This window comes from Miniopterus natalensis, chromosome 1 (assembly GCF_054644295.1).
Source record: "Miniopterus natalensis isolate mMinNat1 chromosome 1, mMinNat1.hap1, whole genome shotgun sequence".
NCBI lineage: Eukaryota > Metazoa > Chordata > Mammalia > Chiroptera > Miniopteridae > Miniopterus > Miniopterus natalensis.
In genome coordinates, this window is record NC_142081.1 from 191,397,851 (window position 1) to 191,422,501 (window position 24,651).

At 44.4% G+C, this 24,651-nt stretch overlaps 1 protein-coding gene across 2 annotated transcripts in view; it reads left to right on the plus strand.

Moving 5' to 3' along the window:
• Positions 1 to 24,651, plus strand: part of KCNIP4 (potassium voltage-gated channel interacting protein 4) — a 156,800-nt gene that overhangs the window by 124,617 nt on the left and 7,532 nt on the right. For both annotated transcript variants that reach the window (XM_087828045.1, XM_016218245.2), the window contains exons 3-4: positions 2,248 to 2,317; positions 9,544 to 9,614. In XM_087828045.1, coding sequence (XP_087684171.1) covers positions 2,248 to 2,317; positions 9,544 to 9,614 — 141 coding nt within the window. The remainder of the gene's footprint in view (positions 1 to 2,247; positions 2,318 to 9,543; positions 9,615 to 24,651) is intronic.

The window sequence follows — 24,651 nt, forward strand, 5'->3', positions numbered from 1 at the left end:
TTAAAACTGGTTCTGTTGCTGCCAACTAGATAGAACCACTTAGTCAAAACTTTGGGGTTATTAGCTATATGCATGCCGTCTTCTTTTCTTTCTAGAGTTATCTGTTGATTCTTTTCTGTATTACTCAGGATTCTCCAGAAAAAAAGAACCTATAGACATATGTATATACAGAGAGAGATTTTAAGTAATTGGCTCACACAGTTGTGGAGACTTAGTCCAAAATCTGATGGGGGAGACAGACAGGCTAGAGGCTTAAGAAGGAGTTGCAGTTCAAAGTTCAAAGGCAGTCTGCTGTCCAACCAAGAAGAAATGATGTTGCACATCATATCTAAGGCTCTCTTCTGGAAAATTCCTGCTTGCTTAGTAAAGGTAACCTTTTGTTCCATTCAAATCTTCAATTGACAATATTAGGCCCACCCACACTATGGAAGGCAATCTGTTTTACTCAAAGTCCACACATTTAAGCGGAAATATCACCCAAAAACAACCTCACAGAAACATCCAGTATAAAGTTTGATCAAACATTTGGACATCATGGCCCAGACAAGTTGACACATAAAATTAACCTTCACAGTTTACTTGCTTGCTTTTTTGCTCATTTGTTTTTACTTATCTTATTTTTCTTTTTTTTTGGGGGGGGGGGGGTTGTTGGGGTCATTATTTGCACAGGGATCATCTAATCCAAAACTTGTGGTGACCTGGAAAGTCCCAAACTCACATTCCAGCTCTCCCAGTAGCTGAATAATGGTCTTTACTACAGAACCTGCTGTTCTGCCTGTGTGAATGGTGATACCCAAGTGATAGATTTATTACAACAGTTAAGTGGGAGAAATATACACTGACAAGCTTTCTAAATACAAGTTTATATTGAAATTATTATTAAAATTGTGTTTATGTATCAGAGGTCCTACGTTTCAAACGAATGAATGAGAAAATAGAAAAGTTCTCATGTGAAACACTACGGTTGCAAGTAACTGGCTTATTGGAATAAAGAAATGTCAAATTAATAAATCAACTTTATTTGTGAATGGACAATGATTTTAAGGGTTAAGAGAAGCTTTAAAGACCACAACAGATGATTATTGAAGATCCCAGGAACAGTGTCAAATTTAAAGTACACAAAATATTCATCCCTAAAGTCAAGGATATTAACACACACACACACACACACACACCATTCTTTTCCATTGAATCCTGGGGGAATGCCAGGCAGCTTGGGGGGAGGGGGTACCATCACAACTGACCCAAAGGAGCCCAGGTAAAATGGGACTGCTTATGAGAAGCTAATCAAAAGGACTAGACAGAGCTCATCACTTCCTCACCTTCAATGCGCAGTTAGCATCCCACAGTGATCTGATGTTGGATTGTCTGTGACTGTCAGTCTCTGCTGCCCCAGGAGTCTCCACTTCTCAGATTCCTGGCCAGACTGTTCTTGTAACTGCAAAGAGTGGAGGAAGTCTGGCCCTCACCTCAGTCTAAGATCCACTTGTTTAGTCTCTATTTTCTGCACCAAGGCAAATTCCTTCTAACACTGACTATTTCAGTTCCTTTTACAGAAAATGCCCAGTGCATGCTGGGAGGGGTAGCCTTGCCCTATGTTCCCACTAGGTCAACAGTCCAACATTAGTGGAGTTCCCAAGGTCAATATCTATGAGTCTTAAATAATTCCACCCATGGGACAAAGGTGGGAATTTATTACCTTCAGGCCTATTTCTTTTCAGAACCTCCCCTCCAAGAATTTAAAACTGAGTGGGGTCCTGTCTCATTCAAGGTCACTTGTTACAAACTGTTAACAGAAATTAGTAGTTATTTCTGGTTGAAACTTCTTGGGCAAGGCCACCTTTGACCCAAATGGAACACCCATTTTCTCATTGAATCTAAGATTTGTGGGTCAACAAATCTCCAGAGGACACAGCACCAAGACCTAGCAAAGGCCGTATCATAAGCATCTTGCAATATCCTTGCTTTATGAAAAACAATGTAATTTCCTCTTGCATCTTTGATAATAAACATGTGTTCTTACAAGCAGAAGTGTGTTTTTATATGCATATATTTTTACATATGCAGGTGTGTTTTTTCTTTCTGTGAAAACTGGGACAAAGAAAACTTTATTATCTTTGTAATAATGGCTGGATGCTTAACTGTCTTGGGGCAGCTTTGCATGGTAGACAGTTCTGTTTTAAAAATGTGCAAAAAGTTAGTTTTATGAGCACTTGGTTCATACTGTTTCTCTACTGCTTTCTCCAGGAATGCCCCAGCGGTGTTGTTAACGAAGAAACCTTCAAAGAGATTTACTCCCAGTTCTTTCCACAGGGAGGTAAGTACCAATGAGGACTTGTTACAGTGCTCTCAGTTAGAATTATGCTTGCAATCTTTTTTCTTTCATTTCCCATTTGGTGCTGCAAGGGGCTGGGGGAGGGGGAGTGTGGTAACCTTCACATACACTTTTTCTAGTGTAGACGAAAGTTCTAGAATTTTCTCATTGGTTTTTGTTCTTGAGTAATTGTTCATTGTTCTTCCTGTGAGGGGAGGTGAAGTTGCCATTGACCTGTGTGACCTTGGTGAGGTCACTCTCTTTGAGTGTTGACCTTGTATGTTCACCCCTTGCTGAACTACTTACACTTGCCATTTCCAGTTTGGTTTCATCTTTCACGGCATGACTCTACATGTTTAATCATTATGTCAGAGAATTAATATACCGCACTCAAGGGCATCTGAGTTTCAATATATCATAAAAGTAAACGACTTACAAATTATCAACCGTCCACGAGCTTGCTCTTCGATGTAACACACCAAGTGGTATTATTGGTGCCTAGTACCGTTGTTCTCAAGTACAAAGCACCTTCTGACTATGACAGCTTTGTCCTGTGCCTCCGAGCTTTCACACGCATTAGAGGTGTTATCTGATTCTCCCAACTCTCAAAATTAGGACAAACGTAATTATCCTCAATTTGCAAATGTGAAATCTGGGGCTTAGAGAAATTAAATGGCTTGCTCGGGGCCACATGTCCATTTAGTGGCAGATCTGGGTTAGAACCTAGATTTCTTTGGAGCCTCACCTAGGGTTCTTTCTACTGTTTCTCTGTTTTTCAGTGACCCTTTACTATGACACCCCCACCTGAGAAAAATCAATACCACCCTAGATATTATTTTATTTGGAAAGAAAACAGGAGAGCAGAAGGATAATACATACATGGTAGAGATGAGTAAAGAGATATGTTGGCCACTGGACCTTTTTGTTTGTCCGTCAATCACCCATCGGGATGCCCAGCTCAGATTTGTCGCACAGCCTACTGGGTGCCCACCTATGTGCTAGCTGCTGGTAATGGAAAAGGAATGAGACATGGAACCTGCCCCAAAAGGCATTCTATTCTAGTATAGCAGATGGGCAATGTCAACATAAAGTATAAGTCAGAGAATACAGGTTTTAAAAAGTACCATTATGGGAGAACCAGGTCAGGCGATTAGAGTAGCAGAAGGGAAGGGAGGAAATGAAAACGAGCCTCTCCAGACAAATTGAACATGAGCTGTCTTAGCCACTATTAATCTGGCACCTGACATGTGTCGACCCCTGGCATGCATTACCCCTCACCTTCCAACAACCCTAGAAATGATTCTCCCTTTTTAATAACTGTGGGAATGAAGACACAACATCTTTTTACTGCTGTCCACTGAAAAGATCCACCATCATCTCATGCCAAAATAACCCAACAGTCCCCAAATTCATCTCTAATTCTGTACTCCCCGCTTACCCACCATAGTCTGTTCTCAACACAAGCCTAGTGATCCTGCCAGATCATGTCACTGCCGTGCTCCAACTTTCCGTCCCATCAGAGCAAAAGCCACAACCTACGAAGGGACCTACAAGTTGTGCTTGCTGGTCTCCTGCTCCCTCTCTGCCTCCGCGTCCACCACTCTCCCTGTCGACTCACTAAGTTCCAGCCACACTGGCCTCCTTACCATTCCTCCAACATGGCCATCATGTTGCTGCTTTTAGGCCTTTGAACTTACTGTTCCTTCTGCCTGGAATTCTCTTCTCTCAAATGTCCATCTCAGTGCCTCACCAAATGTCACCCTACCTTAAGCCTTAACCCCTGAAACATTCCCTTACCCCTTCCCTGCCTTATGCTCCACTTTAGCACTCAAGAGCATCTAATAATGCATACAATTTAACCTGCTTTTGTCATTGCTGATTGTCTCTTTCCCCACTAGAATGCCATCTCCAAGGGAACAGAGTTTTTTTTCTGTTTTGTTCACTGCTGTATCCCCAGGTTGTGGAACAGTGGCAGACCCACTGCTTAAATGACGGAATATGTGGATGACTGAATGATATCACCTCGCATGGTGGCTATAACAATACAATGGAGCCATTGCTATAACAGACATTTTGAAAGCTTACAGCACCTAAATATTAGTTGTTTCATATAAAAATTAGGCTCTTTTGGTTTTCAATAGTTGGTATTAGATATTTCAATGGGTTGAAACGATTTTGTACATGGATTATCAAAACAGAAATTTTCATTTAAGATGGCCTTTTAAGAGAAGTTAATTAGAATTCAATTCTGAGAAAGCACAGTGTGACCCATTATTATGTGAATTTAGACATGTTGTGGGAGACAACTCTCCTACCCCATCTCATTACTAACGGCCCACACACAGGTATTGATTGGCCATAGAGCCTGATGCCGGATTGTAATCGGTCTAGTGTCTGAGTTAATAAAAAAAATTGGAAGAGTATTTGATTAACTCTTATAATTTTAAATTATTAAAAACCATGGAATTTTTTAAGAAAAATTATGTTTACCATATACTTAAGTGTCTGCTAAGGTGTTGATAGGCAATAATATCAGAGCACCTAGCACAAATGGAAATCTTTATTTTTTATTATCTCAAAGGAAAGTTATTACATGCTACAAATTGGATACAGTTCCACATTAAAAATTTATCTTTATTTGAAAAATAACGTTTTGGCATTAAAGAACATTTACTTAAGCACAATCCTTTGCAAAGGATTCTTGTTATAAAACCGAAAGGGATTTGAAGAAAAATTACTTTTGCACTCTTAAAAATTCTTTGATTATTCATGCTAATTGAATGCATAAATCTAAAAGTACCAGGCATAAATAAAGGAAATGAAATACTTTCAAGAATAATGACTTGCCATTTAAAAAATTGCTATCATGCATGCAAATTGTATCCTGCAGCAGCCCTACGAAAGGGAAAAAAGATCTGAGGAAGGGCATCTCCTCATGCTATGGCCACCCTCACTCTTCCATAGGTCCGTTTACTTAGGTTGCTGATCTGAAAGCAACAGGTTTATCTCATTATAAGCCGTAACAATGATGGCTCCATAAATCACTGTGTCTCGCCATTTCCGCCAGGAAGATGCTTCATCTCATCTACAGAACCTCCTGCAATTTGTATTGTGTCAGGCTCTTCCTTTCCTCCTCTCTTAGCGCGATGGCTTACCGAGCGCAGCTTGTTCGGTGTTCGGGGTGTCAGCACAGCTGGACTGGACAGAAGCTTCTTCTTTGTAAGGGATAAAGTAGGCCTACTATGAAACTATGCCCTTACCTGGATCCTTACAGCAATACTTTCACAACTTCACATGCAGTGGAGCTTGCATATGGACACTCTTAGCTCACTAAGCATTTTTAAAGCGCATCAAAATTGCAGTTTCCTGAGCTACTCCTGCTTATGTTGTAAGAATTTTGCATTTACTTTGACTAAGGAATGAATGAATGAGCTACCGTCAAAAGATTCTAAGTCAACCAACATTTCATGAGCAGCCACTGTGTTTAAGGCACCTGAGGCACTCTGATGGGTTTAATGGACATAAAGATTTTGTTGTAATTTTTTAAATAACTCCATCATTGACTATCTAGGACAATATTTGTAAGAAATTTCAGGGTGGTTGATAAAGGGCTTGTTTAACAGAAACTACTATTCATGTATATGAACCTGACTTACCATAGCAACCGTGCCATGATCTGTATATCCAAATGCATTAAGCTAATTCCATACATTATGCTTCAGTTCAGGTAGGGCTTTGTCTTGAGAAGAAAAAACTCAACCAGATTGATCTCAGTCCTCAGATGTGAAACATGATAATCAGATATTCTGAAATGGATGTGTTATTGACGGTTTTTTAATGAAGGGGCTAATTGGTATCATCACTGTGGTCTGGAAGTAACTGGGTTCAGGACACTGAACTAAGTTGAGAGTCCTGAGTTTGGGGCTAGGCTATGCCATGACCAAGGCATGTTTCTCAAGTGGTTTATTTCTCTAGGCCGCAGTTGTTTCTCTGTGAAATGGGGAACAACATTTTTACAACATCTATAAAATGTGGAACAAAGTATCCTCAGTTTTTTTTCTACTCCAATAACCTTCATTTCTAAGAGTTGGTATGAGATGCCTTGATGTTATTATTTACTCTCTACCATTAACTAACTTGGTGACCTTAGCGGAGCCACTAAAAGTACTTACTTTTCATCTTTGTTAAACATACATGAATAGCTAGGCGATATCCAAGACGCCCTCCTATCCTAAGAACCCATACATTTTGTCCCCCAACTGTAAAGTTTTAATTTCACAAGTAAGATTATACAGAAACCAAGATAATCTCAGTATATCAAACTCAGTAACTGTTATACGTAAGGAAATGTGAACAGTCAGGTCATATGGGGAGAAGAGATTACTGTTATATCTTTTGATTTCTGAACTGTATTGAAATCTAGAATTTAGGATACTAGTTATTCATCCTTTTAGCAAATACTTACTAGTATCTAAGAAGAATACAGTCAGGTGGAACCAGATCATACTTTTTGTGGGCAGTTTTCCTTTTCTTCACACGTCCACCTCTGTGCCCAGCCATATACTTCCAGTATCTCGGTTCCTTCCTCTGGCCCAGGGAAAGCAAGGAGCATCTCTCCCCTTCCCTAAAAGCTTTCAGAGTCTCCAAAGGCCTGCCAGAAGAAGTCCAAACTCCACCAGAAGCCTCAATGCCTTTCATGACACAATTTTGCTAGTCTATTGAACATGACTTTGTATCAAATTAGAACATCAGTCACTTAAACATACAAGAGAGTTAACAAAAAACAGGAACCTTTTCAGATGAAAATATATTACATCTGTAAAAAATTTGATCACATGTCTTAAAGGTAGTTGAAATAAGAGTGCCTTGCCTATTAAAGACGAATACCTAATATTTATTGAGCATTTAATATGTGCCTAGGGCTGTTCTAAGCAACTTTGCCTATAGTATCTCATTTAATCTTTGCATGGTGATTGTATGAAGTCCATATTGTTATTATCATTTTACAGGAAACTGAGTCACAGAGAGGTGAAACAATTTGCCCAAGGTCACACAGTTACTGTTTGGTAGAGCTGAGATTCAAGCGCAGGCAGTCTGACTTCACAACACTGTTAACAGCTGCTCTGTGCGCAGTATGCCTAGGCCGGAAAACCAGCTGACCCTCTAGGAGAATCGCCAAGGCGCATTGGAATAAGAAGTCCTCTGTGCCACATCAGGGCAAACCTAAAGCGTGCGTGTCCCCCACGACAAACTTAATGCTAGAGCAGCTCCATGTGAGAAGGGCAGTAACCATTCATGCCTGCGTCTGGTAAATTTTTAAAAATTCTCAGCCATTTGTTTGTTCTGAGCCATTACTCATGGTGAATTCTGCTTGCTAAGGTAAACGCATTTACTCTGAATGTATAAATAAGGCAACAAGAGACCTGTTTAATGAAGCTCATTATGAAATATGCAAAATCTCTTTTTTCTCCCTGAAAATAAGTTATCAGCTCATATCTCCACAGGGCACTAAATTGTCCCAGAACTTGGTGTAAGAGTGCTGCGGGAGCAAAACAACTCTGCGAGTGAAACAGGCTGCCTGTCTTGATGACTCCGTAAAGGAACTTGCCCGCAATGCCCTGAGCTCGCTGAGATTAACCCCTGGTCCCATGCTCAAGGACCTCTTCCTGCAGCCCTTCGATGCCTGATGAACATCCACTCTAGATGTGATGGCTTCACATACTATTTAGGCCCAATGATAGTACCTGTTGAGTTCATTGAAAACAGTGTTAATAATTCATGTCTAAAAATAAGCAATTCCTCGTATCTTTTTTAAAGCTAAGAGGTGAAAGAAAATGCTACCGTCGTTTTGAGAAACAGAGTGTACAATCTACCTCGTGGCCTTCAATATTGTTAACCACTGGGGTCAAGCATTCAGGAGAAATACTCCACAAGCAGCCAGGGGTGCTTGAGAGCTGGGGGGAAGTTTGCATGACCTCTGACCTCCCTTATTGGGGGAGGACAATTCTCTGCTCCAGATACTATGACTTAGGTTTTCGACAACCTTTGAGAAGCAATTCATAAAGTAAAAGGCGAATAGAAGTTTTGTTAAAATCCCAATAAAAATAAAGTTTAAAAGTTACAAAGCAGAAATGGATTTTCAACAGATGATAAAAGGCTGGAGCCAATGAGCTCAAAGGTTACAAGGTTTTGTTAATATAAAAAAGGTTAAGGTAAAAGGCTAAAACCCATGAGATGAAACATTTAAAACAATCAAGTAGGTTTGATCAAGAGTTAAGCACAGAAGCATTTAAAAATGAAAACTGTGCACTAAGAAAAGAAAACAGTAAGAAAAAGTATATACTTTTAAAATGAAAAAGCACAAAGCTTAGGGATTAGGGAGAAACAGGAGAGGAAGGGAGAAGGAATTAGAGGGGAAAAACCTACTAAGAGGAAGGGGTGGATTTCAGAGTCCTTTAGTGTCATTAGGCAGCATCGTAAGACATTGGGGACAGAGGGCTTTCCAAAACCTTCCAGCGTTTTTCAGAGCCTGGAATCCCACCCAGGACCCAGGCAGGGCAGGGGCTCCTGGCTGCTCACAACCAGAAACTTTTAAGACCACACAGTCCCCTTCCAACATGGGGACAGACACTTCCCAAGTCACTGCTGTCTCAGCTTTACTGGCTATGGGCTCGCCTGGATTTTTAGTCAAAAAGACCCCAGTTACATCCCACCCTACTCTTCTTCATTGACTGTGTCACGCTGGGCGAGTTTCTCAACCTCTCTGAGTCTCAATAGCTTATCTAAATTGTAAAATTGATGAATGACACTAATAATAGCAATTTGTGTCTCGTTAGTAGTAGTTTTATTATTTTTACTTCTAGAGATAGCCCCTGTCAAGCACTAAGCAGTTTCCAGATGGGTCTCACTTTACCCTCCCACCCGCCTGTGGTACTATCACTCATCCCAGAGTCACTTACATCACCCAGGACCCCCATGTGTGCAGTGCATTTCCAGCCAGGAACTTACAGGGATGTCTGTCATCAGTGGCCTCTGTAGGCATCTCACTCCTGTGAACCTCAAATTACAATCCTCTCCTGAAAGGTCAGGTGGGCAACTGGGAAGAGAGCTCAAGTTAAAGGAGACAGAGTAGACTCTCCTGACTTGGACTTGGCCTTGGACATGATGTACAATTCTCACACAGGACATTGAAACGCTGACTTAATGCTATTTCCTTTTCAACATTCCAGACTCTACAACGTATGCGCATTTTCTGTTCAATGCGTTCGACACAGACCACAATGGAGCTGTGAGTTTTGAGGTAAGTCTTAGACTTTTTCTTGAATGTGACTTGACTTTGGACTCTGAAAGGGATTTGGTCTTTTTAGTTAGAAATTTGAGCTTGATTTTTTTTTTCTTTCTGAGACTTTATTCTTTTTTTATTATTATGGTTAAGAACACTCAACATGTCCTAACAAACATTTAAGTGTACAATACATTAGGGCTGACTACAGTACAGTGTTGTACAGCAGATCTCTAGAATGCAGTGGTCTTGCTTGACTGAAACTTTTTATGCCTGCTGACTAGCAACTCCCATTTCTCTGTCCACCCCCCAGCCCCTGGCAATCACCATTCCACTCCTTGACTCTATGAATTTGACTATTTGAGATACTTCATATATGTGGAATCATGCAGTATTTGTGTTTCTAGGATGGCTTATTCCAGTTAGCATGATGTCCTTAAGGCTCAGCCATGCTTTTGCGTATTGCAGAATTCCCTTTTTCTTTTTCAGGATGAGTAGTGCTCCGTTGTCCATATATACCCCATATTCATTACCCTTTCATCCGTCCGTGGGCATTTAGTTGTTTCCACCTCTTGGCTAACGTAACCAGAAAAGAGCTGCAATGAGCATGAGAGGGCTGATGTGTCTTCGAGACCCTGGTTTCAATTCTTTTGGGTAAATATTAGGAAGTGAGGTTGCTAGATCATATGGTAGTCCTATTTTTAATTTTTTGGAGAAACTTCACGCTGTTTTCCATAGAGGCTGCACCATTTTGCATTCCTACCAACAGTGTGCAAGTTTTCCAAGTCCTCCATGTCCTCATCTTTCAGTTTTTCCATCCTGACAGGTGTGAGGTGATATATTATTGTGGTTTTGATTTCCATTTCACTGATGAGTAGTGATGCTGAACATTTATTTATATATCTATTGGTCATTTGTGTATCTTCAAAAAAAAAATAAATGCCTGTTCAAGTCCTCAGCCCATTTTTTTAATTTTTGTATTTTTTTTAATTTTAAAATTTTATTGATTTTTAAAATTTATCTTTATTCTTGAGAGTATTACAGGTGTCCCATTTTATCATCCAAACTGACACCTTCCACTTCTCTCCCACCCCCTCCCCAGGGCCTCACCCCATTATTAACTGTGTCCATGGGTTATGCATATATGCATATAACTTCTTTGGTTAATCCCTTCCCACCCTCCAACCCCTTCCCTCTTTCCTCTGAAATATGATCGTCTGTTGCATGCGTCAATGTCTCTGGATCTATTTAGTTGTCAGATTCTTTTGTTCATTAGCTTCTTCTTAAAGAAGACCCTTCAACTTTTCCTGTAGTGCTGCTCTGGTGGTGATGAACTCCTTTAGCTTTTTCTTATCTGTGAAGCTCTTTATCTGACCTTCAATTCTAAATGATAGCTTTGCTGGGTAGAGCAATCTTGGTTATAGTTCCATGTTTTTCATCACTTTGAATATTTCTTGCCACTCCCTTCTGGCCTGCAAAGTTTCTGTTGGGAAATCAGCTCACAGCAGAATGGGTGCTCCCTTGTAGGTAACTGATTGCTTTTCTCTTGCTGCTTTTAAGATTCTCTCTTTGTCTTTAACCTTTGGCATTTTAATCATGATGTGTCTTGCTGTGGGCCTCTTTGGGTTCCTCTTGTTTGGGACCCTCTGTGTTTCCTGGACTTGTAAGTCTATTTCTTTCCCCAGGTAGGGGAAGTTTTCTGTCATTATTTTTTCAAATAGGTTTTCAATTTCTTGGTCTCTTTCTTCCCCTCTGGTACCCCAATAATACGAATGTTGGGCCTCTTGAAGTTGCCCCAGAGGCTCCTTATGCTATCCTCATATTTCCGGATTCTTTTTCTTTTTCCTCTTCTGGTTGGGTGTTTTTTGTTTCCTCATGTTCCAAAGTGCTGATTTGATTCTCAGCGTCCTCTACTCTACTGTTGATTCCATGAAATTATTATTCATTTCAGTTCCTGTAGCCTTCATTTCAAATTGATGCTTTATTATGTTATTGATTTTCTCAGTTATTTCCCTAATAGTCTGCTTAAACATCCTTATAAACAAAATTCTGAACTCTGTATCTCTTAGCTTGCTTGGATGTATTTCATTTAGTTCCTCTTCTAGGGATTTCTTCTGTTCTTCCCTTTGTGACATGTTTCTTTGCCTCCACGTTTTGGCTGCTTCCAGGTGTTTGTTTCTATGTGTTAGGTAGAGCTACTATGTCTCCTGGAATTTGTAGAATGGCTCTGTGTAGTAGGTGTCCTGTAGGGCCCAGTGGCTCAGCCTCCCCAGTCGCTTGAGCTGGGCCTTCTAGGTGCTCCCCTGTGTGGGGCATGTGTTCTTACCTATTGTAGTTGAGCCTTGGTTGCTGTTGGTGTCACTGGGAGGAACTGACCCCCAGGCCAATCAGCTGTGAGGACCAGCAGCAGCTACAGCCAAAGAGCTGCTGTGCTGGAGACACCCCTGTGGAGCAGGATTTACTTCAGTGGAACTTTGGTTCACCAAGTGCGCCCCTGAGTGTCACTCGTGGGTTGTAATCCAGCGTGGTCGAGTCTGAGCACCAGGTGCAGTCTCTGGGGCCTCCCGGGAGGTGCAAAGTCAGCCTGTGCCAGGGCCTTGCCCAGGGACCCCAGCATGAGCTACACAGCAAACCGTAGTTGGCTGCTCCTTGTGTTGGGCTTGGAGGTGCCCAGGAGAGGCCCAGCTATGAGCCAGTGCAGCTGCCACTAGTGCCAGGCTGGGGCCGCTTATCAAGCCGTATGGGGCCTGCTGCTGCTTGTGTGAGAGACTTTAGGAAAGTCCTAAGCATGAGGCTCGAGAGGCCACTTGCACAGAAAAGCCCCTGGAAATGGCCCGGATGAGCTGCAGGTGGGAGGGGCGGGGCCTCCGGGAATCACGGGGCGGGGCCAAAGGTGAGTCAGGTGCTGGCGACTCAAACATGGCGCCTGCCTGCCGGCTGTGTGCGGGGAGGACTCGCCAAGGAGCCATGGCCTCCGCCAGCCCTTCTGCCTGGAGGAAGCCGCCCTCCGCCTCTCGCCCGGATCTCAGGCAGGTTAGTTCCTCCCCGAGTGTCCCGGGTCCTTTCAGGCTGCTGCCCGGCGCTGGGCTCAGAGGGAGCGTCCGAGTGAGTCCGTGCCGGGCCCTTTAGAGGAGCTGCTGGGGCTCCCGCAGCCTCCGCGACCCTCAGGGACAGTCCCCGCCGGTTTCACAGCCCGGAGTTGTGGGGACGTCTCTTCCCGGCCTGGAGCCCTGGGCTGGGGGCCTGCTGTGGGGCTGGGACCCGCCGCTCCTCCGGGGAACCTTCACCGCCGAGATGCCCTCCCGGGTTTCAATGGTGGCACCGTGTGTGGGCCCGCGGCCGGGTCTCCTCAATCCAGCCCCGCCCCGCCCGCGTCTCCGCCCCTCCTCCCGGTCTCGGTGCTGCTTTGTTCCCTGGTTGCGGGGCTTCTGTGCGGCCAGATCCCAGGAGGTCTGCGTGAGGGTGGTTCTGTGTTTTAGCTGTAACTGTGATGCGGTTGGGGAGGCGGCGGTGCAGCTGCTACCTACCCGCCGGCTTGTTTCTCCTCCGCACGTTTCTTTTGATTGGGCTACAAGATTCTTCTTACTGTTGAGTTACAGATGTTTCTTATACATTCTGGAGATTACCCCTTATCAGGTAGGTGGTTTATAAGTATTTTCTCTTATTGTATAGGTCGCCTTTTCACTTAGTTGTCTCCTTTCCTACACAGAAGCTTTTTAGTTTAATGTTATTCAACTTGTTTATTTAGTATTTTGTTGCTGGTGCTTTGGGTGTCATATCAGTGAAATCGTTGCCAACACCAATGTCATGAAGTTTCCCCCCAGCTTTACTTCTTAGAGTTTTATGGTTTCAGGTCTTAATCTACTTTAAATGATAATTGTGCGTAGTGTAAGCTGAGGATCCAGTTTCACTCTTTTGGGTGTGTATATCCACTCTTCCTAACTCCGTTTGTTGAAGAGGCTGCCTTTTTCCTTTCCCCGTTGTGTGTTCTTGGCACCCTTGTCAAAGATCAGTTGACTGTATTTGCAAGGATATATTCCTGAGCTCCCTATTCTGTTCCGTTGGTCGATATGTCTGTCTTTATGCCAGTACCATACTGTTTTGATTGCTATAACTTTGTAATATATTTTAAAATCAGGAAGTGTGATGCCTCCAGCTTTGTTCTTTTTCAAGATTTATTTGGATGTTTGTGGTCTTTTGTGATTCCATACAAATTGTAGAATTGTTTTTTTTCTATTTTTATAAGAAACACTGTTGGGGTTTTGACAGGGATTGCATTAATCTGCCAATAGCTTTGGGTCATATGGACATTTTAACAATGTTAAGTCTTCTAATCCATGAACTTTCTATTTGTTTGTATCTTTTTTAATGTCTTTCATCAGTGTTTTGTAGTTTTTGATATACAAGTCTTTCACTTCCTTAGTTACATTTATTTCTAAGTATTTTAGGCTATTCTTTTTGGTGGTATTGTAAATGGGATTGTTTCTCTAATTTCCCTTTTTTTTAGTTCATTGTTGGTGCATAGAAATGCAACTGACTTTTGTGTGTTGATTTTGTATCTTGCAGCTTCACTGAATTTGTTTGTTTGTTCTAGTGGTTCTTTGGTGGACTCTAGATTTTCTACATATAAGATCATGTCATCTGATTTCATTTTCCTGTCTGATTTCTCTGGCTAGGACTTCCAGCACTGTGTTGAATAGAAGTGCCAAGAATAGGCATAGTTGTCTTGCTTCTGATCTTAGATGGAAAGCTTTCAGTTTTTTATCATTCATCATGATGCTAGCTGTAGGCTTTTTATATACGATCTTTATTATGTTGAGCTCCTTCGCTTCTATTCCTAGTTGGTTGAGAGCTTTTATCATAAATGTGTGTCGAATTTTGTCAAAGGCTTTTTCTGCATCTATTGGGTCGATCGGGTGGTTTTTTATTCTTTACTCTGTTCATGTGGTATGCCACATTTATTGATTTTCATATGTTGAACCTTCTTTCCACCCCAGGGATAAATCATATTTGGTCATGGTCTATGGCCCTTTTAGTGTGCTATTAGATTTGGTTTGCTAGTATTTGGCTGAGGATTTTGCATCTATATTTTCAGGAATATTGGCTTGCAGTCTTCTTTTCTTGTGATCTTTGTCTGGCTTTAGTGCCAGGGAAATGCTGGCCTCCTAAATGAGTTTGGAAGTGTTCCTTACTCATCAATTTTTTTGGAAAAGTTTGAAAAAGATTGGTGTTAGTGTTTTAAATGTTTGGCATAAATCTCCAGTGAAGCCATCTGGTCCTGGGCTTTTCTTTGTTTGGAGTTTTTTTTTTTTATTACTAATTCAGTCTCCTAGTTACAGGTCTGTGCAGGCTTCTTTTTTTTCTTCATAATTCAGCCTTGATAAGTTGTATGTTTCTAGAAATTTACCTGTTTTTTTCTAGGTTATCCAGTCTGTTGGAACAGAGTTTCTAGTCATCTCTTATCATTCTTTTTATTCCTGCAGCATCAGTTATAATACCTCCTCTTTCATTTTTTTTTTTAAATATGTTTTTATTGATTTCAGAGAGAGGACAGGAAAGGGAGCGAGAGAGAGAAACATCAGTGATGAGAGAGTCATTGATCCACTGCCCCCTGCATGCCCCCTACTGGGGATCAAGCCTGCAACCCAAGCATGTGCCCTGACCTGGAATCAAACTGTGACCTCCTGGTTCATAGGTCAACGCTCAACCGCTGAGGCATGCCAGCTGGGCTCCTCTTCCATTTCTGATTTATTTATGTCTTTGAGCCTTCTATCTTTTTTCTTTTTTCCATTGATTTTTTAGAGAGAGTGGATGGGGGAGAGAGAGGGACAGAGAGAGACATCGATTGGTTGTCACTGGGCTGGGGATTAAACTTGCAGTCGCAGTACATGCCCTTGACTGGGAATCGAACCTGAGGCCCTTCAGGTGCACAGGCCAATGCTCTAACCACAGAGCCACACCGGCCAGAGCTCTTTTTTGTTTTTCCTGTCTAGCTAGGAGTTTGTCAATTTTGTATATCTCTTCAAAATACCAACTCTTAGTTTCCCTGATTATTTTTCTATTGTCTGTTTCATGTATTTCTGTTCTGCTCTTTGCTGTTTTCTTTCCTCTGCTAATTTTGAGCTTAGTTTGTTCTTTTGCTTCCTCCTTGAAGTATGAAGTTACAACGTTTATTTGAGATATTTCTTCCTCTTTCCTGTTGGCATGATAACGGTTATATTAGTGTTTATTGCACTTTACCTGCGAGGTTAATTCCGGCACAGCCTCAGGGCCCCTATACCGCAGACATCAAAGTTCCCTGTTTACCTGATGAAATCTTTCACAGCTGCAGGGAATGAGTACGGCAAAAACTACTAGAGGTTTCAGTACTTGAAATTACTTATGTGGCAGCAACGTACCATCAGTTGCCTATAGCACATGGTGTCTAATTTCACATGTAAATTTAGTCTGGTGTTAATGATACGGGACCATGTACAGCACTGCTGTTACAATATTTATGTAAAATGCCTGTAATTACGATGAACGTTGATTGCAATTTAGAATATTAGTTGTAATGGCTATATACTATAAGCATGCTGGTAAATGTCTTTCTTTCAAAGGCAAACTAATGGCTAAATTAATAAATGTTACATTAAAATCAAATTTAACATTAGGCTATTGTAGTTATTTTTCTAAATGGATTAGCTACCTGGAAAGTCTCTAGAAAACAGAAGCGATTAGTCAGTGAACATATTTTGAGTAGCAATAGCATCCTGAGAGGTACAGCAGAGACCCTTCTAACTCCACAATAAAGGGGAATGGACTTTTCTACTTAATTTGCTGAAAGCCTGAAGGGCAGAGTGAATGAAAGAGGAGGGGCCTGGATCCAGATATGACTGGATCTGAACCCCTCTTTGCTCCTAAGTGGCGGTCAGAGCCTGGGCTGCGTATGTGAACCCTCTGGGCCTCAGCATTCAGATCTGTAAACCATCAGCAAGTGAAGCTACTTCACAGGATAATGTAAGAATGAAAGAGCAATAATGTCAGTCAAGGACTCGGCTCAGCACCTGGCACCAAATAGGCACTCAATATTTATTAGACGTTAATCATAGCAGTTGTTACATGGGAGATTTTTCTAACAAAACCAGAGAATAATGACATTGGTCATCTTAATAAACAACAGTCTCATATCATTGAACATATTCTAGAAAAAGCTCGGATTGCTCTGCAATGCTATGCAAGATAGTTCTGCATCTGGTTATATAACAAGCATTTGTTGTATGTCAGTCATTGTACTATGTGCTTAAAAATGACATCAACAATAATAATAGCTAAACACAATAATAGTAACTGTGTTTACTATTAACTGTGTTTACTTCTTTAGCATTCATTATGAGGAAGAGCTTGTGCTGAGGGAGTTACATATACTAACTTATCTGATCTTCATAGATACTATTGTTATTTCCTTTTTAGCAAATGAGTCACAGAGGAGTTAAGCAACCTGCTCAAAGTCACACAGTTAGAAAGTAGGAGAACCAAGATTCAAACTCAGGCATTCAGGCCCCAGATGCACGTCTTAGCAGCTTTGCATCCTGCCTGTGAGGTGTATACAGGTCTCCAGCCTGATCTGAGATCTGCAGAGCCAGCTGAGTTTGTCATTCAGTCTTACGGGTTTAGAAAGGTGATGCTGTGCTTATACTCTGTTTTAATGTCTCCAGCTGGGTCTGCAGCATGCTGTAATCAAATATGTGATATTTGTGCAGCAAAATTATGACAACTGATAAATGAGGCAGAGACTGGTACCAGTCACCACTGTCCATGCGCACCACTTCGTGATCACATGGCCAGGCCATAACCCCAGGCTTTCCTGCAGTTAGGTGGGGCCCTGACTAAGTTTTCACCTAGGGGGTCTGCGTGGAAGTGACCTCATCTCCTCCCTCTCTCTATCTGTGGAGACTGTGAGGTCCCATATTTCAGTTAGTGTCACAATAAAGTAGGAGCCTGGATCTCTGAATGACTACATGGAAGAGAGCCCCCTTCCCACTTGTATTTCACTGTTTGTGAGTGACAAATAAGCCTAGATTGCGCTACGCCAATAAGATGTGCAAGTATTGACATAGCTGTTAATGCCCTATGATTAATGCAGTAGAAATAGATAGATGATGATAGATGATGATAGATGATAGATAGATAGATAGATAGATAGATAGATAGATAGATAGATAGATAGATAGATAGATAGATGATAGATAGAGATAGAGAGATAGAGAGATAGAGAGATAGAGAGATAGAGATAGAGAGATAGATAAATAGATAGATAGATAGATAGATAGATGATAGATAGATAGATAGATAGATAGATAGATAGATAGATAGATAGATAGATAGATGATAGAGCTAATTAGAAATAGTTTCATGTCAGTTTACTTCAGGTTTTGACACCAAATAAGTCTTGGCACCAAAATTTACCACCTCCTTTGTCTTCACAATAAATGTTTTTTTGTGTGGTTTTATTACTTTACAAAAAAATTGTGGAGGGAGGTGGTGAATTGTAGATAAAAAGTGAAGGACCCGTATTACTAGCCACATGTTATTGATGAGGAATCCCAAACTTAGGGAAGTTAAGTGACTTGTCCAAAGTCATTTAGTTAATAAATAGCAGAACCAAGATTGAGCACCAGCTCTGCCCAAGTCTCTAAAAATCTATGGCTTTAACCAGGACTCAGCAATTTTCTGTAAAGGGCCAAATGGTAAATATTTTTAATTTTGCAAGACATACAGTCTCTATTATACCTACTCAATTCTGCTGTTGTAGCACAAAAGCAACTACAGACAACTTCTAGATAAATGGGCATAGCTGTGTTCCAATAAAACTTTATTTACAAGCACAGGTGCTGGTCCATATTTGATTCCTGGGCCATAGATTTACAGCCCCCATTCTTAACTAACACAACAGCCTATCAGGGAGAGACTGAGCCATAATGTTTGTTAGATGATGTCTAAGATAAACTATAATTTAATTACTGAGTATTATCACCAACTTTTACAATTACCACTCAAAAATTCATCCCATTCACAAAAATCAGAACATGGACTTTGAGGCAGAGGTCTGGGTTCAATGTCTGGTAGCACTACTCACTGGCTATACCCCTTGACTCACTCACATATTTTCTCTGAGCTCCCATCTATAATATAAAGACAACAATACTTGTTTCCTATGGTTGCCTGAGGCTGACATAAAATAATACATGGAAATTGCCTAGCACAGGGCCCCACACATATAAGTAAACTGTAGTCATTGTTACTTTTAAATTTCAGGGTTCCCAAGGCTCTTTAACCCAAGAATTCCACTTCTTTCCTAAGGAAAAAAAGTCAAAATAATGGGAAATAGAGAAAAATCTTTTCCATGTCATCATTTATAATGAAGAAAAATTTAAATTCATTTTCATATCCAGCAGTAGGGATAATAAATTACAATACATTTGTATGACAAAGCAGTGTTTCAAACTCCAGGCTGCAACCATTAGTGGGTGGTAAAATAAATTTAGAGACAAATGACAAGAATCTTTAAAAATTAATAGAAGTAGAGTGGAAATAGAGTCATAACTTTAGTTTCTGGTGTATAATTTTGTGTGCATGAGCATGTGTGTGTGTTTGTGTGTGTGTGCTAGGCTGCCATTTGTAATACTTAGTGTGGTTTGGGGTCTAAAATGTTCAAATGTTCAAAAGCTACTGTGATAGTATTTTATGGTTAAACCATATGAAATTACTATTCTTGACAAATGTGGTGAAAAAGATCAGCAATTTCATATGGTTCAATCTAATAGGTAGTTATTTAAATGATGTCACATTTCCAGCAATGTGGGAAAATGCTTATAATTTTAAGTGAAATATAAGGAATTCTATATATACCATATGACCATTACTATAAATATATGCTAAGATATGCTTAAAAAAATGGAAATGTGAATAGATGATAGGATTATTTGTTAGAGCAATTTTCTTTAATACAGTTTTCTGTATTTTTTACATAAGCCAAGCATTATATTTATATATATTTATTATAATTTGTATTTATGATTTTATTTTTAAACTCATTAATTTTAATGACCTCCAGTGAAATCAAACCAAAGAACTCTCTTCCAATTTAATTTAATATGGCTGTAATCACTTATCAAGACACTAAATTCCGTAACTAGACAGTATTGCCTATCAATCGAGGTAAGTACCTTATGTCTTCTACGTGATAAAAATCAAGCTACAAATCTTGGAAAATATACATATTATTTTTTGACATGCTGATAACTTTTATTAGTTCCAAACAAACGCAAACTTTAGGTAGTACCCAAAATTGTTTCTTCCAAACACTTTCTTTTTCATCGTTTTAAAAAATGTATCTATTGATTTTAGAGGGGGGGGAGAGAAACATTGATTTGTTGTTCCATTTATTTATGCGTTCATTGGTTGCTTCTTTCTTATGCCCTGACCAGGGATCAAACCCGCAACCTTGGCATACTGGGGCGATGTTCTCACCAACTGAGCTACCCAGCCAGGGCCCTTCGGTGCTTTAAATAGTAGCTCAATCACTGTGGAAGTTCAACCCCACACAAGGGAGGTCACACCAGAAAAAATTAACAACCTTAAAAAAGTTTATGAAACTATTTAAGCAAATGTAACATAAGAAATATACTAAACAGGTGTGTGACTTTCCCTACTGAATCTGCCACTGCCTAGCTCAGTTAACCTTCTTAACCTTTGGTGAGTCACTTAATGTTGTTTACCCATCTGAAAACAGGACTGGTTGTAGCAAATGCCCCCCCCCCCAATGCCTGATTCTAGGCCACAGTGCCTTTGGCAGGTGGGAGGCAGGCGGATAGTGTTCCTGGCATGGTAACCAGCACTGAGGCCCTAAGGACAGGTTTTAGATCGATCGAGCTAGGTTATCATGAAGTAAGGCTCTGTGCCCCCTGCTTCCTCTTGCTTGATCACAAGAGAACAGAAACCAGAACTCAGTACTCACCCCCTGTATCATTTTTATACATTAGAGAACAGACGCAGCATTTTTTCACAGATAAAAGTAGGGGAATTGTGTCAAGTATGCTTGAGATTTGTGTTTTGTGTCTGTCTGTTTTCTAACCTTGCAACTCCTGCTTTACAGATTTCAGTTACCATTCAGAAAAGCACGGGGCAAGAACCATGTAGGACACACTGATTTTCTCATTTTCTTTAGCACAAATAAGGAATCATTCCTTTCTGAAATAACTGTTTATTGCTATCATCCTGAAAGGTGGTATATTATAGGAGAGAGGGGTGCTCAAGGTCCATAGCTATCTTTTAATGGTAGTAGTTTCTGCTCACATAATATTTAAGAAGATGTGACTTAGATCAGGATATTTTTGGTCACAAATAACAGAAAACCCCACACTAACAAAAATAGTATGTTGGCTCCACTGGCTGCCAGGAACAAAAGTGCAGAGGTAGGCTGGCTGCAGCCGAAGGGTCAGAAGAAGGTGCCCGCAGCTCCTGGGCTCCAGGCTCGATTACTCCTGGGGGCGGAGAAGGGGCGGCATTTCCATCCTACCATTGGCGGGAGTCCTGAGAGCCACCCAGATGTAGACTGGGTCCAGCCACATGCCCACCACAGACCCAACAGCTTTGACCACAGGGATAAACGGCTTCCTGATTTTACCCATCGCTAGAGCCAAAGTCCAAGTGCTTCCACAGAACTGGCTGGAGGAAAAGAAGGGCCTACTAGGAAGGCAAACAATAAAAATCCACGGGTGACTTTAAAAGTGCCGTCTCTAAATCTTTCATCGCTGCTCGGGTCTGTTCTGTCGGGTGATGGGCCAGGGCCCATGATGACTCTCCTAGGCCAGTGGCTCTCAGTGTGGTCCCAGGACCAGGAATGCCTTAGAAATGTAAATTCTTTATACCTTGCGCCAAAGTTCCGGTTATAAAATAAGTCATGGGGATGTAAATGTACAGCATGGCAACTGTGGTTAATAATAATGTATTGCATATTTGAAAAAATTTCATTCATAAGAAAATAAAAAATAAAAAGCCCTGCTATAAAATTTTTTTTAAAAAGTAAATTCTCGGGCCGGGTCCCAGACATAATGAATCAGAAACTCTGGATTATTAAAGAAACGACCCCTCAGGGCGCCCCGGGGTGGCGGAGGGCGGTGGGGGAGGGGGAGCCCAAGGCAGCCCCCCCTTTCCCCAGCCTGCAGAGCCAGCCTTGCTTCCTGGAGGCCTTCGCGTGCCTGAGTGACTTCCCTTCGTGCGCCCCCCGCCTTTCCGAGGCGCTGCTCTTGTCCCACCTGCTTGCAGCCACTTCCCAGGGGCTGTGATGAGCTGCAGTGCTCAGCGCTCCAGCAGACAGAAAAATCTTTTCTGACTTTTTAAGGATGACTTTTTAAGGATGGCCCCAAGTCCGGAGTGGCTGAGGAAGATGCAGCCAGGTACACGCGTGCGCACCTGTCGCTGGAGCGGCCCGGGGCGCCCAGGCTGCGGCGCTCTCCGGGGGGGGGGGGGGGGGGGGGCTCCGCGCGCGCAGCCAGGCGCCCCCTGGAGCCCGGGGTCGGAGCCTGGAGCCGGGGGAGCGCCGCGGGCCTCTCTCCAGGGGCCTCGGGTTGCAGGCAGACTGAGGTCACGGGGCGGGGTCCGGGGCGGGTCCAGGGCGGCAGGGACGCGCTGCGTGGAGCTGCGGCCTCGGGGAGCCCGAGGGTGCTCCGCGGGCGGAGAGCAGAGGCGCGGCCGGGCGTGGGTCCATCCGCGCGCACCCAGGGCTCTGGCGTTCCCACGACGGGCTCTCGACGGGTCGGACGCCGGGCTGCTGGCAGCTGCGAGCAGGAGCGAGGCCGCCAGGTTAGGGCTGGAGGCCTGAACCTCGCCCGCGCGAGGGCGGGAGCCTCTTGCTGTGGAAACTCAGCTGTCCTCCCGCCCGCTTCTGCTCCGTGAGCTGCTCGCCTGTCACTCGGTGGCCTCTGGGTGCCACTGGCCTGAGGTGAACACTGCAGCCTGTGACGGCGACCGCGGGACTCCGGGCCCGTCCCGAGAGCCGCGATTCGGGCGATGCCCGCTGGCTGGGGAGGCGAGGCCCTGGCGGGACAGGCTCCGGGACAGGCCGACGGGAGAGCCTCCAGGCGGCGCCGCCCCCAAAGGGGCCTCACGCGGGACGCCTCTGAGGACGGGGCGGGGCGGGGCTCCTCGCGGGCCGGGCAGGGACGCGCAGGGTTCGGACAGTGTCCGCTGCACGCGGCGCTGGCGGGGCTGCGGGCGTCGGGTCGGCGTCCGCGACGCGGGGAGCGGCGGCGTCAAGCGATTCCAGGGAGCGTTCAGCCGACCGACGGCTGTTCGCGGGGCAGAGGCGTGGCCTTGGTGACGGCCGGCGGCGTCGCGCTGGAAGGGGACGGCGACCTTTGCTCAGTGAGACTTCTCACGACTGCGCTGCCCCGGGAGCGGGAGCCGCGCCCGCCTCGCCCCGGGCCCCCTGCAGCGGGCTCCCCGCCACCGAGAAGCGACGCTAACTGTTCTGGGGGGACGCCGCACCCCGGAGGAAAGGGGCACCCCCTTCGAGGGGAGAGGCCACGTGCGGCCTCGGAGGTCTCGGGAAAGCTGCTGGCGCGGCCCGCGAGGGGCGCAGGGGGCAGGCGTCCCGGCGCAGCGAGCCCGGTGCCGCGGGGGCCTCCGGAACGCGCCGCTCGCACCCCGGCAGCAGGACGCGGGGCGCGGCCTGGCCGGGGCTCCCTGCCCGCGGCCCTGCTCACGTCCTGCGCGCGGCTGGGCCCCTGGGGGCCTCGTGTCCGCGCCTTGGCCTTGTAGGCTCAGCTGTCTGTTTCGGGGAAACTGAGGACAGTGCGAGAGCCCAGCCTTCGGTCCGGGCCTGTTTGAGAGCCCTCCCTCGCGCGTGCGAGCGCGTTCCGCAAAGCGCTCTCCGGCCGCCTCCCTCTGGTCCCGAAGCCCGTCCCCGGGTCTGCAAAGTGCGTTCCCGCAAAGCGCACTCCGGCCGCCTCCCTCTGGTCCCGAAACCCGTCCCCGGGTCTGCAAAGTGCGTTCCCGCAAAGCGCTCTGCGGCCGCCTCCCTCTGGTCCCGAAGCCCGTCCCCGGGTCTGCAAAGTGCGTTCCCGCAAAGCGCTCTCCGGCCGCCTCCCTCTGGTCCCGAAACCCGTCCCCGGGTCTGCAAAGTGCGTTCCCGCAAAGCGCACTCCGGCCGCCTCCCTCTGGTCCCGAAACCCGTCCCCGGGTCTGCAAAGTGCGTTCCCGCAAAGCGCTCTCCGGCCGCCTCCCTCTGGTCCCGAAGCCCGTCCCCAGGTCTGCAAAGTGCGTTCCGCAAAGCGCTCTCCGGCCGCCTCCCTCTGGTCCCGAAACCCGTCCCCGGGTCTGCAAAGTGCGTTCCCGCAAAGCGCTCTCCGGCCGCCTCCCTCTGGTCCCGAAGCCCGTCCCCGGGTCTGCAAAGTGCGTTCCCGCAAAGCGCTCTCCGGCCGCCTCCCTCTGGTCCCGAAGCCCGTCCCCAGGTCCGCGCGCACAGCCCAGCGGGCGAGTTTTGTGCCCACAGCGCCCGGGCGCCACGGAAGCTGCTCCCACCGCCGCTGGGGACCCCGTGTGGAAGATGCTTTGCTGGCTTTTTCTCCCCCTACCGAAGGCTGGGGTTCTCTGTGGGAGTGAAGGAGGCATCGTGACCCACTCGGGAAGCCTGTGGAAAAGGCTGGTCTTTCCCCCGTGGCGCCGCCTTGGCGCCCTTGTGGGAAATCAGTGGCCCCAGGCGTGGGAGCTTGTTTCTGGGCCCTCGGCCGGACACTGTGCTGCTTGGGAGCTTTTTTTTTTTTTTTTTTAATATATCTTTATTGATTTCAGAGAGTGGAAGGGAAAGGGAGGGAGAGAGGGACAGACACAGCAATGATGAGAGTCATTGATGGAGCCCGCAACCCATTCCGGCCCTGACCGGGACTCGAACCCGCGCGCCTGGACCCCAGGTGGTTGCTCAGCCGCTGGGCCACTCCCCGCCAGCTGCCCGGCGCTTCGAAGCTGACAGTTCTAGTTCTCCAGCTTTTTTTTTTCTTTTTCTTTTTCAATA